This window comes from Cydia fagiglandana, chromosome 27, assembly GCF_963556715.1.
Source record: "Cydia fagiglandana chromosome 27, ilCydFagi1.1, whole genome shotgun sequence".
Taxonomy (NCBI): Eukaryota; Metazoa; Arthropoda; class Insecta; order Lepidoptera; family Tortricidae; genus Cydia; species Cydia fagiglandana.
In genome coordinates this window covers 9,045,857-9,071,892 of record NC_085958.1, presented here as the reverse complement: position 1 = coordinate 9,071,892, position 26,036 = coordinate 9,045,857, and the positions used below count along the sequence as shown (strand labels likewise).

General features: G+C 42.7%; 1 protein-coding gene across 1 annotated transcript in view; it reads right to left on the bottom strand.

The window, feature by feature from the left end:
• The window catches only part of LOC134677919 (glycogen [starch] synthase), a 62,231-nt gene that overhangs the window by 19,175 nt on the left and 17,020 nt on the right, over nucleotides 1–26,036 (bottom strand). Inside the window, exons 2-14 of the mRNA XM_063536365.1 lie at nucleotides 25,018–25,162; nucleotides 22,729–22,806; nucleotides 15,058–15,164; nucleotides 13,764–13,955; nucleotides 13,534–13,628; nucleotides 11,909–12,011; nucleotides 10,444–10,552; nucleotides 8,596–8,749; nucleotides 6,937–7,057; nucleotides 5,317–5,483; nucleotides 2,529–2,643; nucleotides 1,082–1,159; nucleotides 320–494 (exon numbers count right to left, since the gene is read on the bottom strand). Of these exons, the coding sequence (XP_063392435.1) occupies nucleotides 320–494; nucleotides 1,082–1,159; nucleotides 2,529–2,643; nucleotides 5,317–5,483; nucleotides 6,937–7,057; nucleotides 8,596–8,749; nucleotides 10,444–10,552; nucleotides 11,909–12,011; nucleotides 13,534–13,628; nucleotides 13,764–13,955; nucleotides 15,058–15,164; nucleotides 22,729–22,806; nucleotides 25,018–25,156 (1,633 nt within the window). The 5' untranslated portion in view covers nucleotides 25,157–25,162. The remainder of the gene's footprint in view (nucleotides 1–319; nucleotides 495–1,081; nucleotides 1,160–2,528; nucleotides 2,644–5,316; nucleotides 5,484–6,936; nucleotides 7,058–8,595; nucleotides 8,750–10,443; nucleotides 10,553–11,908; nucleotides 12,012–13,533; nucleotides 13,629–13,763; nucleotides 13,956–15,057; nucleotides 15,165–22,728; nucleotides 22,807–25,017; nucleotides 25,163–26,036) is intronic.

Sequence of the window (26,036 nt, the reverse complement as noted above, 5' to 3'; positions counted from 1 at the left end):
GATGTACCTGACAGGTTGGTGGTGATGCTAGGTATGCCCATGACGGTACACTCGGCGGGCGTGTACCCCCACGGCTCGTAGTACGAGGGGAACACGCCGAGGTGGCAGCCTCGCACGAACTCCTCGTAGTCGAGACCGAACAGGGGGTCTCATACAGATGTACCTGACAGGTTGGTGGTGATGCTAGGTATGCCCATGACGGTACACTCGGCGGGCGTGTAGCCCCACGGCTCGTAGTACGAGGGGAACACGCCGAGGTGGCAGCCTCGCACGAACTCCTCGTAGTCCAGACCGAACAGGGGGTCTTATACAGATGTACCTGACAGGTTGGTGGTGATGCTAGGTATGCCCATGACGGTACACTCGGCGGGCGTGTAGCCCCACGGCTCGTAGTACGAGGGGAACACGCCGAGGTGGCAGCCTCGCACGAACTCCTCGTAGTCGAGACCGAACAGGGGGTTGGTTGACGTCAGGAACTCGGGGTGGAAGATTACCTGGGAAATATAAATGCTGGAATTAATTTAGTGAATTCACTAGTCATTTGTAAAAGTATAAGAAGAGGAATTTAAAATAAGTTGGTGACAAAAATTTCATTTTTAGTACAAGCTTTTATCGCTGACTGTACTTTTCTTACGACAGACAACTATAATACTCATCGAGACAATTCTAAAAACCACTCACACAATTAGGTTGCGTTGTTTCATCACAGAGTTCCTATGGCCACCTCCTGTCTCCATCATCAGATCAGCTCGATGGTAGTCACCTACAATAATATATTACACAACGAAGGCCGCAAAAATATCTGACACGATCTTATTTGTAGAGCCATAAGAGCGTGTCACATATTTTTGCGGCCTTCGAAGAGTAATATATTATTGCAGGTGATTGTACCATAATATTGCATTGTCATCCGATTTATACATGCATGCAAAATTTCAGCTCAATCGGAAACCGGGAAGTGGATCAAATTTAACTTGCAAGATTTGATTACACATAGACAGACAGACAGACAACGGTCAGGTGAAACTAAATAAAAGCTTGTAAAAAACGAACTATAGCGTCCGGACATTATGTTACTTACTTTAACATTATCACTGGTAGTGTTGAACATTTGGCAACGTCGCACTGCGTTTAACACCGGGTCGCTCCAATCGTCCACCTAAAAACAAAATAAAACCGGGCAAGTGCGAGTCTGACTCGCGCACGAAGGGTTCCGTACCATAAAGCAAAAAAAAAAACAAAAAAAGCAAAAAAAAAAACGGTCACCCATCCAAGTACTGACCCCTCCCGACGTTGCTTAACTTTGGTCAAAAATCACATTTGTTGTATGGGAGCCCCATTTAAATCTTTATTTTATTCTGTTTTTAGTATTTGTTGTTATAGCGGCAACAGAAATACATCATCTGTGAAAATTTCAACTGTCTAGCTATCACGGTTCGTGAGATACAGCCTGGTGACAGACGGACGGACGGACGGACGGACGGACGGACAGCGAAGTCTTAGTAATAGGGTCCCGTTTTACCCTTTGGGTACGGAACCCTAAAAAGGACAATAATTATTCACAAAATCTCGCAAAAGGTAAGACATAAGGGTAGTTTAATAACTGGCCACCTAATACTAAAAATTAATTGATAAACAGGATTCCTTTTAATATAAAGTGGCCAATTATTGACAATCTAGCCTAAAAAATACAAAAATATTCATAAACATTAGGTTATGCGTGGTGAATGATAAAATACAAAGGTAGACCGTCTCGCTGTAACGCGGTATATACAATAGACTTCTTTAGACCGTGTCATTTTTATGTAGCACCCGGTAGGTGGCCCTTAGACAAGTACGAGTATATACACTTACCGCGTTATGTGTAGTGGCAGGAGGTATATATACACTTACCACGTTATGTGTAGTGACTGGAGGTATATATATACACTTACCACGTTATGTTTAGTGACAGGAGGTATATATACACTTACCACGTTATGTGTAGTGACTGGAGGTATATATATACACTTACCACGTCATGTGTAGTGGCAGGAGGTATATATACACTTACCACGTTATGTGTAGTGACAGGAGGTATATATACACTTACCACGTTATGTGTAGTGACTGGAGGTATATATATACACTTACCACGTCATGTGTAGTGGCAGGAGGTATATATACACTTACCACGTTATGTGTAGTGACTGGAGGTATATATATACACTTACCACGTTATGTTTAGTGACAGGAGGTATATATACACTTACCACGTTATGTGTAGTGACTGGAGGTATATATATACACTTACCACGTCATGTGTAGTGGCAGGAGGTATATATACACTTACCACGTTATGTGTAGTGACAGGAGGTATATATACACTTACCACGTTATGTGTAGTGACTGGAGGTATATATATACACTTACCACGTCATGTGTAGTGGCAGGAGGTATATATACACTTACCACGTTATGTGTAGTGGCAGGAGGTATATATACACTTACCACGTTGTGTAGTGACTGGAGGTATTATATACACTTACCACGTTATGTGTAGTGACTGGAGGTAGACCGTCTCGCTGTAACGCGTATATACACCTCTTTAGTCGCACAGTGTCATCTTTGTGAAGTAGATCCGACGGCTCAGGTAGATGGCCCCTGTTAACAAAGTTAAAACTCAAAGTTAAGGAATTGTTTTAGAAAATATCTCTTCAAAACTCATCTTGTCCCGTCATTTTGCCACGGCTCATGGGAGCCTGGGGTCCGCTTGGCAAGTAATCCCAGGAATTGGCGTTGGCACTGGTTTTTACGAAAATGACTGCCATCTGACCTTCCAACCTAGAGGGTAAACTAGACCTTATTGGGATTAGTCCGGTTTCCTCACAATGTTTTCCTTCACCGAAAAGCGACTGGTAAATATCAAATGATATTTCGTACACAAGTTTCGAAAAAACTCATTGGTGCGAGCCGGGGTTTGAACCCGCGACCTCCGGATTGAAAGCCGCACGCTCCAGCGCTTTTTTTGTGTTGTGTGTGAATATGTAATATTCTATCGTCTTGTGTCTTGTGTGTCTCGTGTCTCGTGTATTGTATCTTGTGTCTCGTGTCTCTTGTCTCTTGGGTCTTGTGTCTTGTGCCTTGTGTGTCTTGTGTCTTGTGTGTCTTGTGTATCTCGTGTCTCGTGTATTGTATCTTGTGTCTCGTGTCTCTTGGGTCTTGTGTCTTGCGTCTTGCGTCTTGCGTCTTGTGTCTTGTGTGTCTTGTGTTTTGTCTCTCGTGTCTCGTGTATTGTATCTTTTATCTTGTGTATTGTATTGTAGTACTGACCTGAGACAGATGTCGTACATCCGCTTGCCGACCTTCTGCTGTATCTCACTAATGGTGTCCCGCAGCGCCTTCGTGACCGCGTGACCGCGCAAGCTCTCCACATTAAAGTTGTTGGTCTTGGCGGGAAATATGAGGAACGCTAGTGACCTCTTGCGCTCAATAATATCTCAACACGATCGGGCCAAAAATGCAGAAATTCAGTGTCTTGTGTCTAGTGTCTTGTGTGTCTTGTGTGTCTTGTGTGTCTTGTGTTTTGTGTCTCGTGTCTCACGTATTGTATCTCGTGTCTTGTGTATTGTATTGTAGTACTGACCTGAGACAGATGTCGTACATCCGCTTGCCGACCTTCTGCTGTATCTCACTAATGGTGTCCCGCAGCGCCTTCGTGACCGCGTGACCGCGCAAGCTCTCCACATTGAAGTTGTTGGTCTTGGCGGGAAATATGAGGAACGCTAATGACCTCTTGCGCTCAATAATATCTCAACACGATCGGGCCAACAATGCAGAAATTCAGTGTCTTGCGTCTTGTGTCTGGTGTCTTGCGTCTTGTGTCTTGTGTCTTTTGTGTCTTGTGTTTTGTGTCTTGTGTCTTATGTCTTGTATTGTAATGTATTGTATTGTAGTACTGACCTCAGACAGATGTCGTACATCCGCTTGCCGACCTTCTGCTGTATCTCACTAATGGTGTCCCTCAAAGCCTTCGTGACGGCGTGACCGCGCAAGCTCTCCACATTGAAGTTGTTGGTCTTGGCGGGAAATATGAGGAACGCTAATGACCTCTTGCGCTCAATAATATCTCAACACGATCGGGCCAACAATGCAGAAATTCAGTGTCTTGCGTCTTGTGTCTGGTGTCTTGCGTCTTGTGTCTTGTGTCTTTTGTGTCTTGTGTTTTGTGTCTTGTGTCTTATGTCTTGTATTGTAATGTATTGTATTGTAGTACTGACCTCAGACAGATGTCGTACATCCGCTTGCCGACCTTCTGCTGTATCTCACTAATGGTGTCCCGCAGCGCCTTCGTGACGGCGTGACCGCGCAAGCTCTCCACATTGAAGTTGTTGGTCTTGGCGGGAAATATGAGGAACGCTAGTGACCTCTTGCGCTCAATAATATCTCAACACGATCGGGCCAAAAATGCAGAAATTCAGTGTCTTGTGTCTAGTGTCTTGTGTGTCTTGTGTGTCTTGTGTGTCTTGTGTTTTGTGTCTCGTGTCTCACGTATTGTATCTCGTGTCTTGTGTATTGTATTGTAGTACTGACCTCAGACAGATGTCGTACATCCGCTTGCCGACCTTCTGCTGTATCTCACTAATGGTGTCCCGCAGCGCCTTCGTGACCGCGTGACCGCGCAAGCTCTCCACATTGAAGTTGTTGGTCTTGGCGGGAAATATGAGGAACGCTAGTGACCTCTTGCGCTCAATAATATCTCAACACGGTCGGGCCAAAAATGCAGAAATTCAAAAAGTACTTTACAATCATGACCATAATATAGGATCTACTGGTTATAGATGTCCATATTGCGGCAAGTTTCCAAAGAATTCCCGGATACATATTGTCTTGTGTCTTGTCTCGTGTCTCGTGTCTAGTGTCTAGTGTCTAGTGTCTAGTGTCTTGTGTCTTGTGTCTAGTGTCTAGTATCTTGTGTCTTATGTCTTGTATTGTATTGTAATGTATTGTATTGTAGTACTGACCTCAGACAGATGTCGTACATCCGCTTGCCGACCTTCTGCTGTATCTCACTGATGGTGTCCCGCAGCGCCTTCGTGACCGCGTGACCGCGCAAGCTCTCCACATTGAAGTTGTTGGTTTTGGCGGGAAATATGAGGAACGCTAGTGACCTCTTGCGCTCAATAATATCTCAACACGATCGGGCCAAAAATGCAGAAATTCAGTGTCTTGTGTCTAGTGTCTTGTGTGTCTTGTGTGTCTTGTGTGTCTTGTGTTTTGTGTCTCGTGTCTCACGTATTGTATCTCGTGTCTTGTGTATTGTATTGTAGTACTGACCTCAGACAGATGTCGTACATCCGCTTGCCGACCTTCTGCTGTATCTCACTAATGGTGTCCCTCAAAGCCTTCGTGACCGCGTGACCGCGCAAGCTCTCCACATTAAAGTTGTTGGTCTTGGCGGGAAATATGAGGAACGCTACGACGGTCATGTCTGAACCTGCAGCCTGTGAAAAAAAAACATAAAAATTTAAATAAATATTAGACAGCTTACACAGATTGACCTAGCCCCAAACTAAGCAAAGCTTGTACTATGGGTGCTAGGCGACGATATACATACATACTTATATAAGGTGTATTCGGGTAATACCGAATGTCGGATAATTCCGAAATTCAGATGAAAATCACCCTTAATTCCATCATAATAAAAGTCTCCTTTCGGAATTATCCGACAGTTTTCGACATTCGGAATTACCCGAGTAAACCTTACTCGTAGATATATATTTATATATTTCGGGGATCTCGGAAATTGCTCCAACGATTTCCTTGTAATTTGCTATATAGGGGGTTTCGAGCCGATAAATCGATCTTGCTAGGCCTTATCTCTGGGAAAACGCACACTTTTGAGTTTTTATATTTTCCGAGCAAAGCTCGGTCTATTGTCTATTCTATTGTATCGTATTGTAAACTAGCAGTACTTATAATTCCACTAATTGACGTTAGATGTCGACTAGGAAATAACTCGCGTTTTGTTAACTGCCCTCCTAACGATAAGTGCAATAACTAATTTTGAAATCTCAGTCGCTTGTGTGACATATTGTATGAGAACAAGGTATATTATTTAATGGATAATTTAATATGAGTTATTGCACTTATTGTTAGGAGGGCAGTTAAGAAAACTGATATATGAAGTGACCAGTCTTTCTTTACTTATATTACTCTTATGTTGTTATATTCATGTTACCTGTCGTGATTGTATCACCGGATGGTCTCATCGGAAGATCAGCGCTGGCCCCAATTTCACATCGGTGACAGGTGCGACGAATTGTAAAGTCACTGTTGCCGACGTCACAGGCATCCATGGGCTACGATTACCACTTACCATCGGGCGGGCCGTATTCCTGTTTGCCACCATCATTGTATTATTTAAAAAACTTTATTATATCGGAAAAAACAGATATTTCTCCTGCGAAGTTTCTGACAATTGTCAAAGTCTTGACAGGTAATGAGTTATATGTCGGAATTTCGTGACAATTGTAGTGTTTCTTGTGACAATGTCATAAACTTAGCAAGAGAAATATCTGTTTTTTTTCCGATATAATAAAGTTTTTTTAAATAATACAATGATGGTGGCAAACAGGAATACGGCCCGCCCGATGGTAAGCGGTAACCGTAGCCCATGGATGCCTGTGACGTCAGCAACAGTGATTTTACAATTCGTCGCACCTGTCACGTTGGTGAAACAGGGGCCTGGAAGTCGCCAGCAACATGCTGAGATGAGACTATTTCGTGGCACTTTCTCCTTTTTTTATGTTTCTCTGCTTCTATAATTTTCTTTCTTGTGTTTGTGCTCACGAATAAAAATATTTCTATTTCTATTCTATTTCTATTTTCATGGTCAAATGGACGAAAACTACGGACGGAAGCTAGCGCAATGACCCTACATATGATCACACAAACCTTCAAATAATGGTTCAGTCTCGCCAGGGCCTCTATGAAGACGTCCGCCCCCTTGTTCCCGAACTCGTAGCGACCGGCGATGAAGAAATACAACGTCTTGTCCAGGTCGAAGTTGAAATGGCTGCGAACAAAACATTACATTTACGTTCTGAACTGAGTAAAATTTATCTTCTTCCTGGCGTTGTCCCGGTATTTTACCACGGCTCATGGGAGCCTGGAGTCCGCTTGACAATTAATCCCATGATTTGACGTAGGCACTAGTTTTTACGAAAGCGACTGCCATCTGACCTTCCAACCCAGAGGGGCAACTAAGCCTTATTGGGATTAGTCCGGTTTCCTCACGATGTTTTCCTTCACCGAACAGCGACTGGCAAATATCAAATGATATTTCGTACATAAGTTCCGAAAAACTCATTGGTACGAGCCGGGGTTAGAACCCGCGACCTCCGGATTGAAAGTCGCAACGCTCTTACCGCTAGGCTACCAGCGCTTTTTGAACTGAGTAAAATTTATATTACGTAGAAATAAAGATAAAGTGACGAAGCGTGAAGTGAAGTCATTCGACGCGAGAGGAATGAAACTTAAACACCTGTATAAACACCATGGATTGCATCGAATAAATGATTATGATTATGATTATGTCACAAGAGTAACATCCGTAAAAATGTCCCCTGACACACTCGTGTATCTTGTCCTTGGCTAACGCGTGAAGGTTTTGGAACTCGTGGAGTGCTGAGAACTTCTTCACGTTCAAGCCGTTTGGTGCGATGATGTCATTAAGTGACCACAAGAGACTCACGCATAGAAATGTCCCCTGACAAACTCGTGTATCTTGTCCTTGGCTAACGCGTGAATGTTCTGGAACTTGTGAAGTGCTGAGAAATTTCTTCACGTTCAAGCCGTTTGGTGTGATGATGTCATTAAGTGACCACAATAGACTCACCCGTAGAAATGTCCCCTGACAAACTCATGTATCTTGTCCTTGGCTAACGCGTGAAGGTTTAGGAACTCGTGGAGTGCTGAGAATTTCTTCACGTTCAAGCCGTTCGGTGTGATGATGTCATTAAGTGACTACAAGAGACTCACCCGTAGAAATGTCCCCTGACAAACTCGTGTATCTTGTCCTTGGCTAACGCGTGAATGTTCTGGAACTTGTGAAGTGCTGAGAAATTTCTTCACGTTCAAGCCGTTTGGTGTGATGATGTCATTAAGTGACCACAAGAGACTCACCCGTAGAAATGTCCCCTGACAAACTCATGTATCTTGTCCTTGGCTAACGCGTGAAGGTTTTGGAACTCGTGGAGTGCTGAGAATTTCTTCACGTTCAAGCCGTTCGGTGTGATGATGTCATTAAGTGACTACAAGAGACTCACCCGTAGAAATGTCCCCTGACAAACTCGTGTATCTTGTCCTTGGCTAACGCGTGAATGTTCTGGAACTTGTGACGTGCTGAGAATTTCTTCACGTTCAAGCCGTTTGGTGTGATGATGTCATTAAGTGACCACAAGAGACTCACCCGTAGAAATGTCCCCTGACAAACTCGTGTATCTTGTCCTTGGCTAACGCGTGGAGGTTTTGGAACTCGTGGAGTGCTGAGAATTTCTTCACATTCAAGCCGTTTGGTGTGATGATGTCATTAAGTGACCACAAGAGACTCACCCGTAGAAATGTCCCCTGACAAACTCGTGTATCTTGTCCTTGGCTAACGCGTGGAGGTTTTGGAACTCGTGGAGTGCTGAGAATTTCTTCACATTCAAGCCGTTAGGTGTGATGATGTCGGCCTTACGTTTAAGGAGATGTTCGGCTTCGTAGCCTGAAACAAATATTTAGTTTAAAGGGGGCCCACTGATTAACAGTCCGCCGGACGGTATCGGCCTGTCAGTTGTCCGGAACTGTCTAAATTTTGTTCTACAGCTTGGCAAAATGAGTAGAAATTAAAAAGTGGCAACACTGTAGTGTCGTCCCTTTCAAACCAATGTATATAAGAAAACGGGACGACACTACAGTGTTGCCACTTTTTAATTTCTACTCTTTTTTGCCAAGCTGTAACTTACAGGCCGATACCGTCCGGCGGACTGTTAATCAGTGGGCCCCTTAAGATTAAAGGATGACACACGCTAGACCGGGCCGGGGCCGGGCCGGAGCTTCCAACGCTTCGTTTTCTATGGAAAGCACCACGTGATCACCGATCAGCCGTGAGGGAAAATGACGTGTCTGACGCCTTGTCCCGGTCTAGTGTGAGTCATTCTTAAGCAAGAAAATGTAAATTTTCAAAAATGTCACAATGCAACAATAGACTACATTGATTCTTTCTGGAGTTCCGAAGCTAAAAATTCTATAAAAAAACCGGGCAAGTGCGAGTCGGACTCGCGCACGAAGGGTTCCGTACCATAATAATAAAAAAACAAAAAACAAAAAAAAACGGTCACCCATCCAAGTACTGACCACGCCCGACGTTGCTTAACTTTGGTCAAAAATCACGTTTGTTGTATGGGAGCCCCATTTAAATCTTTATTTTATTCTGTTTTTAGTATTTGTTGTTATAGCGGCAACAGAAATACATCATCTGTGAAAATTTCAACTGTCTAGCTATCACGGTTCGTGAGATACAGCCTGGTGACAGACGGACGGACGGACGGACGGACAGCGAAGCCTTAGTAATAGGGTCCCGTTTTACCCTTTGGGTACGGAACCTGATTCTGATTCTGATTCTGAATATGTAATGTAATTATATTGCTATCTCGCCTATGATGACGGTGGTCAAGCGGCGGAGCGGGACAGCAATATAATTGGGAGAATCAATGTTTTCTTGCCACTAGTTGCCATGGTTACGGTCTCCTGGGTCACTCTTAAAATATTAGTTTTTTCGTATTTAAATGAACCAAACTTGAATTTTTTAGTGGTTATAAGGCTTTTCCATTATGGAACATCTACTAAGCACGTTTGTAGAACATGGTACAGCAGCTCTTCTAAGAAACTATGCTACTATTGTCTCCTGGCTGATGGGACAGAATAACAACAAGAAATAGTTGATCGACCCAATTATGAAAGTGCGATAGAGATAGGAAACGGCAGATCAATGTACGATATTTTTCGTGCTTAGCGTCCTTGCTTTAATAATTTAGTCAATTTTCAAGGCTCGTTTGGCGTGGTTGACAGTATAATATACCTTATACATATAATTTACAGTACATATGGTCCTATTTTTCCGCACTAGTGCGTAAAATAGCACTTTTCGTGCGATGTCAAAAGTTTAAAGGGCCATATGTACTGTAAAACGTTGTACGATACACGTGCGAATAGATAATTCGCAACTCGTGTCGATTTAAAACTCTCCCTTCGGTCGTGTTTTAATTTATCGCCACTCGTTTCGAATTTTCTCTTTTACGCACTTGTATCGTAAAGAACTATTATACAGGGCGTCCCACAGCTATGCCACATGGAGGGTAAGTACCCTGAATATTGTAGATAGAACATTTTGCTGAAATTAATGTATATTATAGGTACCTGTAATGTCTGACACTGTGGTGAATATATGTGTCATGTGCGCCGCCGCTCTCTCCATGCAATAGCGGTGGTATATCTGTCTCTTTCCCGCCTCCTCGTCCACTGAGAACTGAAAGAGACGGCAAACAGATAAGTCAATCTGGAAAGATAAGTCGGGCCCTGGAGGGAAACTACCTTAAATCCTTAAGCTGGCTCATTTTACTTAAAGGAGACATTACTTTATTTTTAAAAAGAAACAAAACTGCATTCAAAGATTTTCTAAAACTCGCTTGCCTCGCCCGGGACTCGAACCGACTAAAAATTCAAAAAAATAAACACTCGCAATTTTATTCTACTAGTCGATACAGTTAATGTTAATGATAATATTTCTCCAAGAAACATTAGGTCTTGCACTCGTCTGTCATACAAAATATCCATAAAATCTAATGTTTAGTACATTTTTTTAGACAAGCCAAATTGAAGAAAAAAAGAAAAAACTTTGAATGCATTTTGTTCCTTTTTAAAAATAAAGGAATGTCTCCTTTAAGTAAAATGAGCCAGCTTAAGGATTTAAAGTAGTTACCCTCCAGGGCCCGACTTATCTTTCCACACTGTATACTTATGGCGTTATTCAGAAAAGCATTACAGGCCTGAATTTGCTATGAATCTTTTGTCTATGCTAATCTTTCGTTTATTTAGCGGTAAGAGCGTACGACTTTCAATCCGGAGGTCGCGGGTTCAAACCCCGGCTCGTATCAATCAGTTTTTCGGAACTTATTGTACGAAATATCATTCCATGTTTACCAGTTGCTTTTCGGTGAAGGAAAACATCGTGAGAAAACCCGACTAATCCCAATAAGACCTAGTTTTCCCTTTGGATTGAAAGGTCAGATGGCAGTCGCTTTCGAAGAACTAGTGCCCACGTCAATTCTTGGGATTAATTATCAAGCGGACCCCAGGGTCCCATGAGCCGTGGCGAAATGCCGGGACAATGCGAGTAAGATCACACTTAATGTTAGTATGCCTCACAACAGTTTATTTTAAACAGTTAGATTAATTTCAATTAGAGATGCAACGGATAGTTGTTTGGCCGGATACCGGATATTCGGCCTGACTATTGGCAGAATATCCGGTATCCGGCCGCCGAGTATTCGGCCAGCGGAACTATACCTATATTTTGGTTTTTCAGGTGCGCATTCTGCAGGTTTGACCTGTTTCCTAGTAAACGTTCGCGCGGACTCATTTCTAGGTTCGAAATGAGTGCGCCTGCAAGCCGGTGGAATGATTAAATTGTTTTAAAATAATAACAAGTACGATTATGACCGTGTCTGTTTCTTAAATCCAATTTGTTTACTCCGAAATCAAGCAATGTTACTATCCGGTATCCGGCCGGATAATAAGTCACTAAGCCGATAGTAAAATAATGGCCGGGTAGGCCGGATACCGGATAGTAACCGGATATCCGGTGCATCTCTAAATGTCATACCTTGTCCAAATTGTTGTAGAAGTCTGTGTTGCCAGCGCAGAGGTACCGGCCCAGTAGGGTGGCGTGTGTCGTGAACACCGTGGCTACGTCCACGTGACGTACTCTGTAGGTAAACATACAGTACTCAAATCAACCCTTTGTACCGAGACTGACTGAAATAGCAAGACATGTTCGTACGTTTCCGTGTTTTTAGGGCTCGCCTCATCTCTTGACGCATAAAAGGTTAATTAATAGTTATTTGTACAACAAGAGATCAAAGTTTGATATTTCTTCGAGTGCTTATTTTGAGTCCCGTGCAAGCGAAAGATTCTATAATTCTAATTTAGAATCTTGAGCGTAGGAAGGGATTCAAAAGCGCACGAGATGTAAATAACTTTGATCTCGTGTAGTACACAAAATTTTTCACCCTAAGCAGTGAGAACATACCTACCTAGAGGGACAGAGATAATAGAACCCAAGTATATCGAATTTGTATTAGACCCCGCATGTTGAAATGACATTTGACTATAAAGGTCACTTGAATGTCATTTTGTCTCACTCAGTGAGCCCAAAATGACTCAGTGAGCAAAATCGCATTTTGCTCACTGTTTTTAAGAAGCAAAGTACCCTTGTTCGAGCTGCTGAGGTGAAAAAGCCTTTTCTATTTAATTAATAAAATAGGCTTTAAGCCTTTTATGCGTCAAGAGACGAGGCGAGCCCTAAAAAAGTGCTAAATGGGCGTTTTCTAAAATAAATATTGAAAACCTGATTCTCCCAGATCCTGGTGTTTTTGGGTTCTTTCAATTCAGAATCACTAGCATATTCAATTCTGATGATAAAATAAAATGTCCCAAAAATTTGTATGAAAATTGTACGTTCCACTACGTCACGCACATACAAGTGAAAAAAAATTTCATACTAAAACGTGACGCAATGGAATGGACATTTTGGGACATCTTTTTTTAATGGCGGAATGGAGAATACTGTCGATTCTGAGTAAAATGAGCCCAAGAACGTCCAGATTTGAAAGAATTAGGTTCTCAATATTTATTTTAGAAAACGCCCAAATACCTCGAGTCTTTTGGATCACTGGTACAGATACTACAGATGTAGTGCATAATATCTTATTTTCACGGAGACGGACGAACGTGTGTTGCTATTTCAGTCAATCTCGGTACAAAAAGTACTGACGTTGACTGACAAATACGAACGTTTCCGAGAAAATACGATGGAAAACAATTATGCACCACATCTGTAATCAGTTACTAATAAGTAGTAAAGAACTAGTACAGCCATTAATATGGACCTTATTCCTTTCGCAATAAGATTTACAAACATTTAACAATATTAACTCACATCATAGACGGTTCTAACGCGAATTTTATTCAATTACCTTAACACAACACAACAACAACAACACAAACAACAACAACAACAACAAACACAAACAACAACGATACAAACAACACAACAATAACAATATTAACGTTACTTTTTACGGAGCCGGATTTCCGCCTAGGCCCACAAGGCCCGGGGCTAGGCAATGTAGCTAAGTTTTGAGGTGGAAAAAGGAGGCCCCCCTAAATTCCAAATGCCATAAAAACTGTCTAGGGGCCTAAGGCCCCTAAATCCGGGCCTGTACTTACCTAAGTACGATTAGTCCGACACCGGCCTGCCACTCGTGGAAGTGCGCCACAACCCGAGGCGGGGTGTCGCTGTACCCTTCCGCGGCCTTCCTGAACTGCAACAGAGTTTCAACCATATTACAATGCGGTAAGGTATAGTTTGGCCTAACTTTGACATGGACATTTTTATTCAACGTCACATGAAATGGCAGACATAGTAAGAATATATCGGTCTCGTGTATTTGTCGTACCTCAGTAATGAACTGGGCGACCATGAACCCCAGTATAACAGCGTCGTTGGCCTCGATGTCCAGGTGCGGGATGCCCAGAGAGCAGGTGTCCCACAGCTCCTGCTTGTAGCCGTCCAGCTGCCAGGCGCCGGAGCCGATGTCGAAGAGGATGATTTGAGGGTTGCCGTCAACCAGCCAGGTCCCTGTGTGGAGCTGGAAGAAATAAGGTCATTGCACGAAAAACCGGGCAAGTGCGAGTCGGACTCGCGCACGAAGGGTTCCGTACCACAATGCAAAAAAAAAGCAAAAAAAAAACGGTCACCCATCCAAGTACTGACCACTCCCGACGTTGCTTAACTTTGGTCAAAAATCACGTTTGTTGTATGGGAGCCCCATTTAAATCTTTATTTTATTCTGTTTTTAGTATTTGTTGTTATAGCGGCAACAGAAATACATCATCTGTGAAAATTTCAACTGTCTAGCTATCACGGTTCGTGAGATACAGCCTGGTGACAGACGTACAGACGGACGGACGGACAGCGAAGTCTTAGTAATAGGGTTCCGTTTTACCCTTTGGGTACGGAACCCTAAAAAGTACTAAACCCTGAACCAAAGTCGAACTAAAGCGAACTAAAGTCGTCGACATAGCCCACCGGATTAGCAAGCTGAAGTGGCAGTGGGCCGGTCATATTAGCCGTAGAACCGATAACCGTTGGGGTAGACGAGTTTTCGAGTGGAGACCGCGCATCGGCAAACGTAGCGTAGGACGCCCTCAGACTAGACGGAGCGACGACCTTCGCAAGGCGGCTGGCAAGAGCTGGATCAGAGTTGCCGCAAATCGTGCTCAATGGCGTGCAATAGGAGAGGCCTATGTCCAGCATTAGACGAGAGTAGGCTGATGATGATGATGATGATGACGAAAAAGTAACGTATTCACAAATATATACATAGCATGTATTTTTATATAATATATATGATCTTTGAACTTGATCTACTTTCAATCCGGAGGTCGCGGGTTCAAACCCCGGCTCGTATCCAATTAGTTTTTCGGAACTTATGTAACATAATATAATTTCATATTAAACAGTTGCTTTTCGGTGAAGGAAAACGTGAGGAAACTGGACTAATCCTATAAAGGCCTAGTTTCCCCTCTGGGTTAGAAGGTCAGATGGCAGTCGCTTTCGTAAAAACTAGTGCCGATGTCAATTCTTGGGATTAATTATCAAGCTGACCCCAGGCTCCCATGAGCCGTGGCAAAAGGCCGTGTGGCAAAATGCCGTGACAACGCGAGGAAGATGTAGTAATTATTGTATACCTTGTAGCCCTGGCTCCTCATGGCGTTGACGGCGGCCGCGAGGGGGGAGTTGGGGGGGAAGTCCTGCTCCTCCACCTCCTGACGAGCACAATGCTCCTTGTACGGACCTGTACGAAATATAATACATATTTAACCTATATACATATCTGTGACGTTATTTATGAAAGGGACCCCATTGTCGATGGCGCGTACGCCATTATTATCGATGCTCTGAGATAAATACAATGTCGCGCGACGCTGAGCGGCGTAAGCGCCATCGTCAATAAGGTCCCTTTTCATAGATAAATCCATTTAGTAATAAACTGTGCGACCATGAACCCCAGTATAACGGCGTCGTTGGCCTCTATATCCAGGTGCGGGATGTTACTCTTTATACCTAAAATGGACTAATTACCTACCTAACCCTTATATTATACCTAAGAACAGAGGTAAAAAAGTAATGAAATAAATGTATTTGTATTTATTCTTTGGTACTCCGCCCCCCTTCCCCTACAATGGTGATTAGATGTTGCTTTTTGTGAGCCCCCATCAGTGCCATTGTAGGTAAAATCCGTCGCACGCGTCCGCGCCAGTTATAATCTTACGAGTATACCCTTAAACGAGCAATTCTAGTATATTTATTTATTATAAATATACAGGGTGAAATTTAAATCACTGGCCATATTCATTCCCGGCACTAGGTTACACTTAAGGAATCTATTTAGCGAAAAAAGAGAGTACATTTTTTTTTTTCGTTTTTCAATTTTTAAATATTTTCCACGAGTCGTGGTCACCCTATTACCACAAATGTAAACAAACCTAATAGTAGGTTTTAACAACAACATCAGCAAAACCCTTATCTGACCTTCACTAAACCTTATAATCGTTGCAATAGGGTCCACCCAGTTAGTGTTGGCGATGGTAGGCAGGTTTATCAATTTCGAGGGTAGTCTAAACTAAACCATTCCGCGCTAGCGGTAAACATAACGGTAAGCATAAATGATTAGTCACTCGTCACTCACCAACCTTAAAATAATAATCGCGCGCGTACTAAGGTTAAAAAAAATGTTTTCGAACCGGGAATATTACGAAGTGGTACGGTGTTATTTATTAAGTGGTGAGTGTTTACGTGGTGCACAAAGATTATACGAAATGGAATCCGTTCCACGCCTTCGCAGACAAGGATTGAATCCAAGAGTACCATCTCGTGGGACTTTCGTTAATTGCGTCGATTTTTAATCAAATGTACATAAGTTGATTCAATTTGTTAAATACGCCTGAATGCAAAGATTCCTGACCTAGTTTTTACTCATTGTTTTTAAGCCACGGACGTTTTGTTAATAATCATTAGTCAGAAATAACATTTTAGATTAAAAATGGGTTGCCTTTGCATTTTGACGGTTCTAAGCCCGTTAAAGTATGAAAGGAAAAATTAGCAACTTATGTAGGTAATCTCGCTGCAATAGGGTTCATAATTGGTGACGCGATTGCAAACAGCGGGAGGGGCGGGGTGTCAATGACCTTAACTGATAAGAGAGAAGCGGGTGTAGTGGGTAGTTGTCGGTTCACCATAACGTACGAGGTTTTTAGGACAACTTGATGATGAGTTATTTCGAAAAAAATGTACTGAGCGGTATTAAAAGAAAAAACACGTGTTTAATATTTTTTCGAGTTCTTTCGGTTGTTTCAATTTGGCCAGTGAATTAAATTTCACCCTGTATATTTCGGGATCTCAGAAACGGCTCCAACGATTTCGATTAAATTTGCTATATGGGGGTTAAAAACGCGCATTTTTGAGTTTTTGTAAGTTTTCAGCTCGGTCTCCCAGATTATTTCGTTAACCCGTTAACCCGGTCCGTGCAACCGCGCCACCTAGCGGACGCCCTAATGCAACTTATCTCTTTTAGTTTCAGATTTCCAGTAATTTTCACTCCACCTGTGGCCATCACGTATAATTACGTCGGAGGGGTGCTGACCTGCAGCGAATGTGGCCGCACATTTGCTGCAAACATTGGCTACGTCAGTCACCTGAGAGCGCACCAGCGACGCTCTCAGCGGTAGAAAAGCAGTCTCTGTAGCCGAAAACGGCTAGGAGATGATGATTGATGAATTTTCACTCACAGACCTATGGTATCATGCAAAGATGGGCAAATTTCATTCGAATGACGAATGACGAATAAAAATAACAAAATTTATCGCGAATGACGAGTAAAAATGTCGGATGATTATTCTTATTCGACTAAATTATTCGGCGAATAATATATCCTCGAATAATTTATTCGTCGAATGAATTGCCACGAATAATTTGTTTATTGTAATACCTTAGTAACTTTTCACGGTTTAGAAAGATTTGGCAAGTGTGATGTGCAATTCAACAACCTGCAACTACTTAAATAGTTAGTTACTGATACGCTTTAAGATTCGCTCTGAAGCAAACAACTGCTAAGAAAATTTGAAATCGTTTTCTCACTCTTTTATTATATATCTGTCTCTTTCTAGGTCAGGCTAGAAAGTTACTAACTTTGTGTGTGAGTTCATTGTTCACGTTTCGTGGTTACATATCAGAATACCGAAAACTGATTTACCTAATGTTGAATCACCTATGCTTGATTCACCTATTTTTAAATTACCTATCGATCATTTTACCTAAACATTGACTGACCTATGTTTATAATACCTAAGCTCAAATAACCTAATGGACGAAACACCTAATGCATGATATACCTAATGCACGTTTTACCTACTGCACGTTTCACCTAAAGCTATTATACCTAATGCACGAATCACCTATAGCTGATATACCTAATGAACGATACACCTAAAGCTGATATACCTAATGAACGATGTACCTAAACTTGATTTACCTAATGGACGAAATACCTAAAACTGTTAAACCTATCGCACGAAATACCTAAAGTTGATATACTTCCTGAACGAATTACCTAATGTCGAAATGCCTAATGCACGGAATACCTAAAGTCTATATACCTAGTACAAAATTCATATCATTTTGCCGAATGATCAAGTGGCAACTCCACCCAATAAATCGTATGATTTCCCAACCTTAGAGCAGAAACTGTTTGTTTGGGTAACAACTTAAAAATACACTTTTTGAAACGCTACTTTTTAGATCATCATCATCATCATCTCAGCCATAAGACGTCCACTGCTGAACATAGGCCTCCCCCTTGGACCTCCATACGTGCCGGTTGGAAGCGACCCGCATCCAGCGTCTTCCGGCGACCTTAACAAGATCGTCTGTCCATCTTGTGGGTGGACGTCCTACGCTGCGCTTGCTAGTCCGTGGTCTCCACTCGAGCACTTTTCGACCCCATCGGCCATCTTCTCTGCGTGCAATGTGGCCTGCCCATTGCCACTTCAGCTTGCTAATCCGGTGGGCTATGTCGGTGACTTTAGTTCGTCTACGGATCTCCTCATTTCTGATTCGATCACGTAGAGAAACTCCGAGCATAGCCCTCTCCATAGCTCGTTGAGCGACTTTGAGTTTTGAGATGAGGCCGATAGTGAAAGACCACGTTTCGGAGCCGTAAGTCATCACTGGTAACACACATTGATTAAAGACTTTCGTCTTGAGGCACTGAGGTATGTCGGACGAAAAGACATTACGTAGTTTCCCGAACGCTGCCCAACCGAGTTGAATTCGGCGGTTGACCTCTTTCTCGAAGTTGGACCTACCTAATTGGAATACTTGTCCTAGGTAGATGTACGAGTCAACAACTTCGAGTACCGAGTTCCCAACAGAGACTGGGCTGGGATGGGCACAACATTGGCATTTGACATAAGTTTCGTCTTGTTCATGTTCATTTTCAAGCCCACCCGTTGTGAAACTCGGTTGAGGTCATCGAGCATCATGCTGAGTTCCTCCATCGACTTTGCCATGACTACGATATCGTCGGCAAACCGAAGGTGAGTGATGTATTCGCCGTTGATGTTGATGCCAAGTCCTTCCCATTCCAGGAGCTTGAAGGCGTCTTCCATTACGGCAGTAAACAGTTTCGGAGAGATAACGTCTCCCTGCCTTACGCCTCTTCGCAATGGAATCGCCCTCGTGCTCTGCTCCTGTACTCGGACCGACATGGTGGCGTTACTATACAAACACTTCAACACTTCGATGTACCGATAGTCCATATGGCATCGCTGAAGAGACTCAAGCACCGCCCATGTTTCCACCGAATCGAAGGCTTTCTCATAGTCCACAAACGCTAAGCATAATGGCAAGTTATACTCTTCGGTCTTCTGTATAACTTGCCGCAGCGTATGGATGTGGTCTATGGTACTATAGCCTTTTCGGAAACCGGCTTGTTCGGGAGGCTGGAAGTCATCAAGTCTGTGTTCGAGACGGTTCGTGATGACCCTTGAAAACAGCTTATAGACATGGCTCAGAAGCGTGATGGGTCTGTAGTTCTTCAATAGGTTGTTATCACCTTTTTTGAAGAACAGCACCACCTCGCCTCTATTCCATGTTTCAGGCGTTATGCCCTCGGACAAGACGGAATTAAAGAGCTTCTGGAGGACTTTAAGTACCGGTGTTCCACCCGCTCTCAGAAGCTCTGAAGTGATTCCGTCTTTGCCCGGCGCCTTGTTGTTCTTAAGCTGCTTCAGGGCCATCCTAATCTCGTACAGACGATGTACGTACAGATGTCCGGGATATCTTCGGTATAATGTCGGGACAGCTTGGCTCTTGGATCTCCTACCAAGCTGTCAACGGGCTTTGCGATCGAAGTGTATAACTGTCCATAGAACCTCTCGATCTCACCTAAAACCTCCGCTTTGCTCGACGCTATGCTGCCATCTTCCCGTTTCAACTTTGTCAGCTGGCTTTGCCCAATAGACTTGTCCTTTGCGAACACTTTGGAGCCTTGGTTTCGCTCAATAGTCTCTTTAATACGGTTAGTATTAAAGAGACGCAGATCATGTCGCAAGGACTTAGATATACGTCTATTGAGCTGCCTATATGACTCCGCGTCATCGGGAGACTGCAACTGTAGCGAGCGTCGTTCAGCCATGAGGTTTAAGGTTTGCTCGGTCAATTTCTGAGGTCTATCTTTACGGCGGGGTCTAAAAAACTTAGACCCTACTGTGTGGACAGTTTCCACTAGCCCGTCGTTGATTTCGTCCACTGAAGCCAAGTTCTCTAGGCAGGCAAAGCGGTTAGAGAGCTCGAGTTGAAAGCTTTCGGGGTTTTGAACATGGGCTCGAGTAGGTCGGAGCGTAGACTTCATCAGGCTGGACCTTTCAAGTTTAATATTGATATTCAGTGTGCCTCTTACGATTCGGTGATCACTACCGGTCTTTACCCTGTTGATCACAGAGACATCACTGAATATCCGTTTCTTGTCGGTCATGATGAAGTCTATCTCGTTTCTCGTGGAACCGTCAGGACTCATCCAGGTCCATTTCCTGTGAGGTGGCTTCTGGAAGAAAGAGTTCATCATGAAGAGTTCCTCTCTCTCCAGAAAGTCGGCCAGCCTCTGACCCCTAGGGTTCCGTTGCCCATACCCAAATTGCCCCACTCTCAACTCATCCCCGCTTCTCTTGCCCAACTTTGCATTGAAGTCCCCCATGACAACAGTAAAGTAGGTTTTAGAAGTATGTATGGCCCTACTTACGTCCTCATACATAGCTTCTACTTCATCATCGGAGTGTGACGAGGTCGGTGCGTATACCTGAATGACCTTCAGCGAATATCTTTTGGATATTCTGAGTATTAGGTATACCACCCTGCTCGACACACTGTCGATGGTTATTATGTTGTTTAAGAGGGACTTGTGAACGAGAAACCCGACACCACCTTGGGACTGTTGGTCGCCCTCCCGGTGGTAGAGCAAGTTACCAGACTTCAGGGTTGTCGTGTCCTCCCCCTCTCTACGGACTTCGCATAACCCTACAATGTCACAGTGTAACCTGCTCAGTTCCTCTTCCAGCTCGCAGATCTTTTCGTCAGTCCTCATAGTGCGTATGTTGTGTGTTACCAGGGCCAGTCGTCGTCGGGGCGGGTAGCCGGATCTTTGCCGGAGATTCTTAGCACCCCTGACCCCGCTAATGCCCTGACCGCTACCATAGCCAGAGCACCGGGGGTCGCCGGAACCTCGGGGCCGTGGTTTTATTGTGCTCATCATGATGGGGGGTGAATGCCATAATCGCCACGCTTGGCAGGCGGGTTGGCGATCGCAGTCGAGTACACCGAATTTGAGGGACGCTGCTGCCCGTCCACCGGTGGTCTTGGACGTAGTTTAAGGACATACCCGGGTCCTGGACGTAGTTTAAGGACATACCCGGGTACTTTTTAGATAGTAGAATGATTTCGTAAGTCTAATACAAAATTAGTTATCTTATCTTATCTTATCAAAAACTTAATTTTTGTAAGTTAACATCATGACGATGAAATAAAAATCGGTTTTGGCACTGTTTGGTCGCAGTTAACCTAACACGCTCCTCCTCACTTTGCTCGTCGTCGCACCTATCTCGACTCTGGCAAATGACTAGACCTTATATTATAATAAAAAATAGTAAGCCAATTGAATGATTTGGCTAAAAAATTTATACCAAATGTTGTATGTCCTAATAATATTCTACTAAACAATAATTATATTTTTGATTTTAGGTACATTAGGTACATTTCATTCACTAAGTGCATCGACTTCAGGTATTTCGTGCATTAGGTGTATCGAATGTAGGTATTTCGTTCATTAGATAAGTTAACTTTAGGCAATTCGATCATTAGGTATACCAACTTTCGGTAATTCGTGCAGTATGTATGTTAACTTTAGGCAATTCGATCATTAGGTATACCGATTTTAGGTATTTCGTGCATTAGGTATATCAATATTAGGTGTTTCATGTATTAGGTATATTAGCTTTAGGTATTTCGAGTATTAGGTGTTTCAACTTTAGGTAAATCGAGCATAGGTATTCTGAGCTTAGGTAAACCAATTGTAGGTGAAACGTGCAATAGGTAATTCGTTTATTAGGTGTTACGAGCTTAGGTTAATTGATCATTAGGTATTTAAAAAAATAGGTGAAACGAGCGTAGGTGATTCAACATTAGGTAAATCGATTTTCGGTATTCTGATATGTAACCCGTTTCGTCACGTTAATCCTTTGTTTATTATACTACCTGGGCTTATCCTTTAATCCTTAAGAGCATGGATTCGTCAATCTATGCGTCCAAAGTTAAAACGGCCGTTTTTGTTTTGAGTTCCTAGAACGACGAAACCAGCAACACAAAAACTAGTTTGATGTATTCAAAAGGTACTTAAATACACAATACAGTACGTAGCGGCCCCCTTTTTTCAATATCTTTCGTTAAATTTAAATAACCACGATTATTTAGCTGTGGCGCTAGTGTGCACGTTGAAGGGCTCTTAATAATCTTTAACTTCAGAACAAACAAACAGTAAAAACAAGTCATATGAAACGTGTTATTATTCGTGTTGTTTATTTTAATAGAATAAGCCAAAAAACTTAATATTTTTCGTGGATTTATTCGAATGAAATAACAAATAAATCATTTGTCATTTGAAAAGTGGTCGAATGATTCATCCGCGGATGATTTATTCGCGGATAATTCATTCGCGAATAATTCATCCGCGGATGATCATTCGCGAATAAAAAAATCTTGAATTATTGTTTATTCGAATGATGCCCATCCCTGGTATCATGTATACGTACCAAGCAAACAGTAGTTCTCTCCCATCTCTTCGACAGACACATAGGCTTTCGACCGGATCACAGTGTAGATGCCACCAACTGTAATGATTTTAATAAAGGTATTAGTAATTAGTATTAGTCCGGTTTTTAAGAGCCCTTCAACGTGCACACTAGCGCCACAGCTAAATAATCGTGATTATTTAAATTTAACGAAAGATATTGAAAAAAGGGGGCCGCTACGTACTGTATTGTGTATTTAAGTACCTTTTGAATACATCAAACTGGTTTTTATGTTGCTGGATTTGTCAATCTATGCGTCCAAAGTTAAAACGGCCGTTTTTGTTTCAAGTTCCTAGATCGATGAAACCAGCAACATAGAAACTAGTTTGATGTATTCAAAAGGTACGTAAATACACAATATAGTACGTAGCGGCCCCCTTTTTTCAATATCTTTCGTTAAATTTAAATAATCACGATTTTTTTAGCTGTGGCGCTAGTGTGCACGTTGAAGGGCTCTTAATCACATTAGCCCAGTCATCATCATCATCATCATATCAGCCAGAGGACGTCCACTGCTAGACATAAGCCTCCCCCAAAGTGCCACAACGATCGGTTCTGCGCCACCCGCATCCAGCAGCCTCTCGCGACCTTTACCAGTTCCAAATCGAAAGATGGCAGTAAGTTTACAATGACTACATAATTTACTTTGACAATCCGCCTCTACACACTGTATTCTCTTTGGTAATATATTACCCAGTTTCCGAAACACGTCGTAAGACAATCCTAAACTGGTTATCCTCCTGTCTTTGTAAGGGTCTTGAGTAAGTACAATGCCAGTATTATGTTACAGAGATGTCTCATGAAGGTATTAGAACGTAACAGAAAGTACATGAGGTTAAGGAAATGTACAGTCAGCTAAATAGTCAACGTTTCCACCAGCGAGGATGCGTGGCGAGTAGGGTTGCCAGATGGTCGGGATTTGGCGGGATTCTCCCGATTTTTAGCATGTGTTCCCGATTCCCGACAAAGTGTAAACTGTCCCGATAAACAGCTTCACGTTATAAAACAATATTTTCAAGTTCCGAACTGCCGTCGAGCGAGCGAGCTGACGTAGTACCAATAATGTAAAATCACGTTGTTTTTAATACAATTACTTTAATTTGAATGTATTTTTTTCCCGACTGAAGTCCTAAAATCCCGAAAAATTTATATTGTTTCCCGATAATAGCGCCTTTCGATCTGGGGCCAAATTCGACATGTGCAACTGTCAAATTTCGCATCCACGTCAAATCAACAGATGATTTTATTCCATACTGAGTGTTGATTCCATCAACGGTGGATAATATCATTTGGTACAACCAAAACTCAACTCTAAACTAAGGGTGGTTCGGTTTGGTTTGCTTGTCACCCTAACTGTGGATTGTTAATGTCAAATTTTGACATTGTACGTATTCGAGAAGTTATGATTTTTCCCACATCAACGGGAGATCAACACGATACGTCAAACGTCGCTTGTCGAATAGGGGTCCTGGCAACCCTAGTGGCGAGGGATACTTGTTATGAATCAATATAGAATCATAGAGTAATATAAGTAAAGAAAGAGTGGTAGGTAACTCCATACTTCAGTCTTCTTACCAAAACCACAGAATAAATAATAGTACTAGGTACAGAAGACTCACTCTCTAACAAAGCGTCTATTACGATCAGGACAGATATGGGGTATTATCTATGAAAAGGGACCTTATTGTCGATGGCGCTTACGCCGCACAGCGTCGCGCGGCATTGCTGAAACTGCGAACTGAAAGTGTTCCAGCTGCGATCGCGCCATTACGTGCACTTCAGCTCTTTCGTCGTGCGCGTGCCGCGGCCGCTGCTGGAAACCATTGCGAGCGCGGACTTCTGGCCTAAGGGTGTGGTGTTTCGGCGGTTCCGTGGGAATCTGCCAAATCCTACACCGGAACATGCGACACAACTGAAAACCGCCGTGTCGCCGAAATAATTTTTTAGCTTGTAAGATTTTACTATTGTATGTATGTTAGTTTGTAAGGTATGTATCTATGGGCCTTAGTTGCCTGATAATAAATTATATTTGATTTGATTTGATTGCATTTAGGTATACCGGAGCATCGTTAACAATGGCGTAAGCGCCATCGACAATAAGGTCCCTTTTCATAGATAACGTCACATATGGCCGCTAGACGGCGACAGCGCCACGCGCGGCTCATGGCTAGCCACCAAAATTGGTGTGGAACGGATGTACTTGTAGCTACCTGTTGCAAAGCGACGAAATCGCGGAGTTATAGGACCTACCTTTGTTGGCGGCCTCCCACGCCGTCTCGAAAGTCCACCGGTTCTCATCGCTGGCCGCCTGCCCCTTATCCAAGTAGGAGAGCAGATCGTGCGTAGACTCCGAGCGGTAGAAGCGGCGAGAGGTCCTGTCGCGCGACATTGTGCTCTGTGGGAGAACGAATAAGATTCAGTTTTATTACAAGCTTTTATTTAGTTTCACCTGACCGTTGTCTGTCTGTCTGTGTGTAATCAAATCTTGCAAGTTAAATTTGATCCACTTCCCGGTTTCCGATTGAGCTGAAATTTTGCATGCATGTATAAATCGGATGACAATGCAATATTATGCTACCATCGAGCTGGTCTGATGATGAAGACAGGAGATGGCCATAGGAACTCTGTGATAAAACAACAAAAACTAATTGCATTTGGGGTTTTTGGAATTGTCTCGATGAGTATTAGTTGCCTGTGGAAAGAAAAGTACAGTCAGCGATAAAAGCTTCTACCAAAAATAAACTTTTTGCTAAAAACTTATTCTAGATTCAGTTTGTTGTTCGATTCTAGGATATTTGTTTTTGTTAGAACATAATTTGCTAGACCATATGTTGAGTACTCTACAGGGTGTGGCCTGTAATAAGAGCAAAAAATTAAACTGGAGATTCCTTGGAGTACCCAAAGTTACCACCAAGTGGTCCCGATGGTTCAAAATTCTTAATTTAGGAGAAATTTTAATTTAAAGTCCAGTTTAGCAAGCAATGGATTTTAACATTGCGTTACGGTCGCTTAACTGTCGTAAGATGTCATGGTACCGGGACGTCTTGGTACGCGCCTTTTAGTACAAGTTATTTTAAAAATGAATACAGAGAAAAGTAGCTCTTATTATTAGGAAGTCAGAACTCATTCAATATGCAATGACACGTTATGTTTTGTTGACAAACTCGAAATACTTTTTTTTGCTATGGAATGGAAATAGTTTTTAAAATAATTTATTTTCGTAATAAAAACCTCCATATAACACTTAACTTCATTACGTACCTATTTGA